Genomic DNA, 6,000 nt, shown 5'->3' on the forward strand with positions numbered 1-6,000 from the left:
GCGCTGCTTCATTTTCAGCCCCGAATCCGCCCTGATCAGGCTGCCCGAGCCCACCGCCCCCATTCAGCATTTACTCCACACGTACATAGTACAGCCCAGAGTACGTACATACATACAGCTGGAAATAAGCAAACAAAATGACGGCCCAACTTAGTACCGTAACATTATTGCTCCTCGGTACGGGGTAGTCCTTTTTTAGCGGACAATTGAGTTGGAGGTTCACAGTACATATTTCCCTGAATGAATTTAGCAGGCTGCCTGTCAGGAATCATGCCTCCTCATTATGGCCGTATCATGAATACCATCTTCCTCGTGGATATCTCTCATGCTAGACGAGTCGATCCGTGATTAGTCATCTGTTTTCTGCTCTGAATATTTTGAACGCCCTTTCTGACCTGACCAGAAACTATCTGCACGACGATCTCAGCAGTGTTTTCGCGACTTGTCGGTCGCGACCATGTCGACCAACGAGCTGTCCATCGCCTTCGTCACCGCGCACGATGTGCTGGCTGCCGCCATTACCCTGCCAGCCTTGGGAATCGTCGCTGTTTCCCTGCGTTTGTATCTGCGTCGGACGAAGCAGAAGAAATTTGGGCCGGATGACTGGTTCATCGTGGGTGCTTTGGTGAGTCTGTCATGCTGGGGTAGATTATCTCCATCGACTAAACTGACCCGTGGGAATCTATCTATCTATATGTCTATCTATTTAGATCTTTGTCATCGGAATGGGGGCCGTACAGATCTACGGTAAATGACTTGCAGCACAGTCACGATTTGATTTTTTTTTTTGAACGAAACTGAGATGGTTATATAACATGGCAGGCGTCAAAACCCATGCGCTGGGCTATCCCTCCCCGCAGTACGCCACTCCTCTCGCGGAGCTGACCGGGTTGACGCCGGAGCAACGAATAGTGGAATTGGTGTGCAATCTCCTCATCATCATCAGACGATAAACTTACGCTGGATTAGGTGGATTGGATCACATGGGTCCTGATGATCCCCGCCAACGGCTTCATCAAGCTCAGCACGCTCTACCTCTATCGGCGCCTCTTTGTGGTGTATCCGCGGGATGCCTTCGACATCGTCTCGCTGGTCATCATCGTCATCTGCGCCCTCTGGATGGTCGCCTTCTTCTTCGCGACCGTTTTCGGTTGCGGCAGGCATTTCGACTACCCCTGGGGACCGTTGGAGGAGATCGGCAGCTGCAACACGAATATGCGGTTGGATGGCCTGATGATCTCCGATCTGATTACGGATCTTATGGTCTGGGTGTTGCCGATGCCGGTGGTGGGTGTCTCCTCCGTTTTGCATACGCTTGGTGTACTCTGTCGCTCACATCGACTACAGGTCTGGCAGATGCGGATGAAGATGACGCAGAAGCTTGCGGTGACGGCCATTCTGCTGCTGGCAGCAGTGTACGATCATCCATTTTACTCCACAAAACCTAGACGCTAATGGTAGCAGGTCCCTTGCTGCAGCGGTCGTCCGATTGATCGTGCAGCTGCAGATTTCCAACGGCGGCTACGCGGCCCACACCAACGTCGACCGTAAGACCGTCTCGTCTCGTCTCGTCTCGTCTCGTTTTATTTGTTGAGCGCGTGCTGATGCCAGACAGTGACCTTGACGATCCTTCTCTTCTGGAGTATGATCGAAAGCGGGCTGGCGTTGATCGCGTCCTGTCTGCCGACGTTGCGGATCATGGTCGCTCAGGCGTCGCTGTCGGCTTCGCTCAAGAGCGCCTGGGGTGCCTTCCACCAGCCGAGTGCAGCTTCCCGAGAGGACCCGAGCGATCTGGTCGATCATAGTGGCCCGGCCAAAGCCGTTTCCTGGAACTCTTCGCAGGAGATGCCGCTGATACATATGCCAGACGAGCGGAATCACCGTGATGCTTCGCAGGCTGTATGAAATGACACAGGTCGAAAGGAGGACATTGTGACTGGATAAATCTGCAGGCAGGACTGTGTATTCTATCTACATTTGTATTTGTATTTGTATTTGTGTGTGTTGTGATTGATAACCATGATTTAATTGTTCGTTACTGAAGCAATCGACCGTACCTGGTGTAATGTAATTTTTGTCACGTAATACCAGGCTGGGATATCAATCATTATCAATCCCCGCTGTCTTCCCTGCTATCTTCTTTCCTCGCGGCAACTTCCGCATTGAGATGGAGTTAATATGGAGTTAATATTGGAGTTAATAATTCATGCATTGTCGAGACTCTCTTTCGTCCGGTTTTTTTTTTCTTTTTCAGTTCTCACAGAAACAAGGCCCGAGCTTGGCCCCCCAAACTGCCCGGGTGATGTGAGTCCACGCGGGGCTTGAAACTGGCCCAGTACAACAGTACATATTACATACAGTAACCTAATCAATCAATCAATCAACCGGTTTCATCCCGTCCTGCAGCTGCCTTGAGATGCATATCAGATGGCTGCGTGGTTTCCCCTCAGTGTGAGATCCGCCCCTGCGCCGTTCCACGTTTAATATTTATTAATTCTTGACGTACACCGGGGACATGGCCAAGGACACGGACACGATCAATTCTTGGAATTCCTTTGCTCCTTCCTTGCTTAGTTGATTTTTCATCATGGGTGAAGAATCGTCCGCCGAAGATGCCAGCTTCAAACTGGCCGACGGCCACGGTTACATGCTCGATCGCAGCCACCTCGCCGCCTGCCGACTGAATCTCCAACATTTCCTCTGGCGAGAGGTCTTCCAGTTCAGCATCCACCCGACCGTCCAGCGCCAGCTGCCCGTCCACCGAGACCGACCCCTCGTCATCGCCGACGTCGCCGCCGGAACCGGTCTCTGGCTGATCGACGTCGCCCGCGAACTGCCCCCGACGACGCAGCTGGAGGGACTGGATATCGACCTGACCCAGGCGCCGCACCCGCACTACCTGCCCCAGAACGTCCGCCTGCGCGAGTGGAACATCTTCGACGAGGTGCCCCCGGATCTGGTGGGCAAGTACGACCTCGTACACGTGCGCCTGCTGGTGATGGTGCTGTCGGGTCTGGATCCCCTGCCCGTGATCCGCCATCTGTCCCAGCTCGTCCGGCCGGGTGGCTACCTGCAGTGGGACGAGCTCGACTGCGTGAACATGCACGTCAAGAGGGTCGACCCGTCGGTGCAGTCGCCGGCGCTGGACGAGCTGGTCCGGATGTCCTATTCGGACGGGCGCCACAACTGGCCGCTCGAGCTGCCAAAGCTTTTGATGCAGGAAGACGGATTGTTCGAGGACGCCCAGCTGGAGTGCTACGGCGACCCGCCCGGCGTCGTCCGCGCCTTCAACGACATGCACCTGCTCACCATGGACGAGTTCGCCGCCCGCCTGATCCAGATCGGCCAGCACGAGGCAGCCGCCAAGTTCTATCGTCTCATCCGGGATGGCTATCGGGAGGGCGCCACTGGGGGGGCGGCATTTTGTGTTCCGCGGGTCGTTGTCACGGCGAGGAAGCCAGAGCGACAACAACATCCAGAACCTACGGAATAGATAGATAGGGCCTTGGTTTGTTATCAATAAAGACATATACATGTGTTATGTCTTCTGGCATTGTCGCGCGCAGCAACCTACCTATCTGGCAGTTGTTTTAGTCGTGTTGTATGATTATATTCTTTGGCAGCCGGCATTATCACTCCTTCACCGGCTCAACAGTAGTCGTAAGCACTACAACAGTAGTACTCCATCATGCAAGCCAAGTCAAGACAAGTCAAGCCACTCTCGCATCGGATCTGTTGGTGGCCGTTGCTCGTGTGTAGACTCTAATCTTTTCTTTTTCCCCCTCCTTTAAATTACTACCGTATACTTTTGTGGCCTTGCTGACTTGGCCTGTGCCGTCCGTCGCTCGTGCGTTGCGTTGCGTTGCGTTGCATTGCATGCATGAACCCTGTAAATTGTAAATTTGGCCCCCCAAAAAGCAACACATATCCCTACACCTAGTGAGCACGGATCAGTATGTGGATATATCAATAGGTGGATATACCCGCTATCCCGCATTCTTGGCTCCGGGAGGGTAGGTTTTACCTTTTACTTTTGAATGTTGGTAACGTTGGTGATTGATCTAATTACTTGGTCCATGCAACGAGAGGCTGGCGGCTGGCAGCCACGCATCGATCAGTTCCAATTCTATCTATCTATCTCCGTAGGTACTGTACCTGGGTGCTTCGCAGGTACCTAACTCCGTATTTGTCATGTTATTTGGTTTGTTGGTTATTTTAGTTCTCCCTACTGCAGGTCGACCTCGATGAACCAACAATAAGGAATAATGATAGCTGTGAATTATGAATTATGTACAACACGGCCAGAGGACAGATTCCAAGGGCTTGATTGAGTCCATGATATCTGCATATCAGGTGTTTAAAAAAAGAAGAAGAAAGGAAAAAGGAAGGAAAAAGTCACCCACTTGATAGCAAATGCTCGTTCCATCCTCCGAGGTCAGCTGAGGCTGAGGTCTAGACAAAATCAATCCGACCCTTTCACATGACCTGCGTCTGTCTTTTATTTTCATTTCTGTCTTTTGTTATTTTTTTTTCTTTCGGTATTACCAACCTCCCTCTTGCGATAAATACGTATCCATCCGTTATATCCAACTATCAATCCAGTTCCAACTGCTGCAGCAGCGGCAGCAGCTCAGCATGGAGAATACCTCCCTCGACGCGGCCGAGGAGATTGCCATCGTCACTGTCAAGCAGGATGCCGACCTGTCCGAGAAAGCTGCCACACCCAGTCGAGAAAAACTCGAGACACCAGCCTTGTCATACTCCCTGAACGCCGTCGATACCGTCGACATCGTCGATTTCGACGACAACGATCCCGAAGACCCGCAGAACTGGCCGCTCTGGCGGAAATGGTCGATCGTCACCTTAATCGCGCTGATGTTTATGCTGGCGTGGGTCATCATCTTTTCGAACTGAGATTGACTCTGGACAGAGTTGACTTGAGAAAAAAAAAACAAATAGCAACTTCGGAACCATCACGATCGTCCCCGCCGTCCCCCTCATCTTGCAGGAATTCCACATCCCAGACGATCTGTATTCGACCCTGCTGGTCTCCATCTGGGAGCTGGGCGAGGGCGTTGGTCCCTTCTTCGTCGGCCCCCTGTCGGAGCGCTACGGCCGCATGCCCGTCTACCATGCGGGGAACGTCCTGTTCATCGTCTGCTCCGTTGCCGCAGCGCTGAGCACCAACATCTCCATGCTTGTCGCCTTTCGCTTCCTCAACGGCCTCGCCGTCACCTCGCTGACCCTCGGGCCCAGCGTCATCGGTGATGTCTTCCGCAAGGAGGAGCGCGGCGCTGCCATGTCCATCGCCATCGCCGTCCCGCTGCTCGGTCCGTTCGTCGCCCCCGTCGTGGGCGGCTACGTCGCCGACGCGCTGGGCTGGCGCTGGACGATCTGGATCGTCGTCATTGCCGTCGGCGCCGTCACGCTGCTGTCGCTCGTCGTCTTTCGCTCCGAGACCTACAAGGTGAAAATCCTCGAGCGCAAAGCGGCGCGGCTGCGGAGGCAAACGGGCAATCCGCGTCTTCGGCCCCGAGCCCAGCAGGACGAGACGACCAGTCGAGAGTCCGTGGTCCAGTCGATGGTCCGCCCCATGCGGATGCTGTTTTCGTCGCCGATCGTGTTTGTGATTTCGTTCTATACCGCGCTGACATATGGCCTTTCGTATCTGATTCTCACCACGCTGGCGGAGATTATGCAGAACACGTACGGTCTGGGGGAGGGGCCGCTGGGGATTATCTTTTTGGGCAGGGGTATGTATATTATCCCATAAACTCGGAGAGTCAATATCTCTCCTGTTTTGAAATAACATGCTGACTTTTTTTTTTTAGCGATTGGCAACATCATTGGCATGCTCCTCTACGGCCTCGTCTCGGACCGCTACATCAAGTACAAAAAGGCGAAAGAAGGAACCGCTGACGCCAAACCGGAACACCGACTGATGCTCATGGTCGTCGGCGCCGTCGTGCTCCCGCTGGGCCTCTTCCTGTACGGCTGGAC

The 6,000-nt window shown here is 53.5% G+C and overlaps 2 protein-coding genes across 2 annotated transcripts; both read left to right on the forward strand.

Moving 5' to 3' along the window:
- Positions 1-457: 457 nt before the first annotated feature.
- On the forward strand, positions 458-1,905 carry VTN77DRAFT_687 (uncharacterized protein; the record flags this gene model as incomplete). Its single annotated transcript, XM_069423195.1, has 6 exons — positions 458-629; positions 823-920; positions 970-1,287; positions 1,348-1,415; positions 1,465-1,547; positions 1,616-1,905. The coding sequence occupies 6 exons, from the start codon at positions 458-460 to the stop codon at positions 1,903-1,905; spliced, it is 1,029 nt and encodes a 342-aa protein (XP_069273312.1).
- A 682-nt stretch (positions 1,906-2,587) lies between these two features.
- On the forward strand, positions 2,588-3,493 carry VTN77DRAFT_688 (uncharacterized protein; the record flags this gene model as incomplete). Its single annotated transcript, XM_069423206.1, has 1 exon — positions 2,588-3,493. The coding sequence occupies one exon, from the start codon at positions 2,588-2,590 to the stop codon at positions 3,491-3,493; it is 906 nt and encodes a 301-aa protein (XP_069273313.1).
- Positions 3,494-6,000: the final 2,507 nt, after the last annotated feature.

Source organism: Rasamsonia byssochlamydoides, assembly GCF_041956645.1.
Source record: "Rasamsonia byssochlamydoides strain NRRL 3658 unplaced genomic scaffold VTN77scaffold_106, whole genome shotgun sequence".
Lineage (NCBI taxonomy): Eukaryota > Fungi > Ascomycota > Eurotiomycetes > Eurotiales > Trichocomaceae > Rasamsonia > Rasamsonia byssochlamydoides.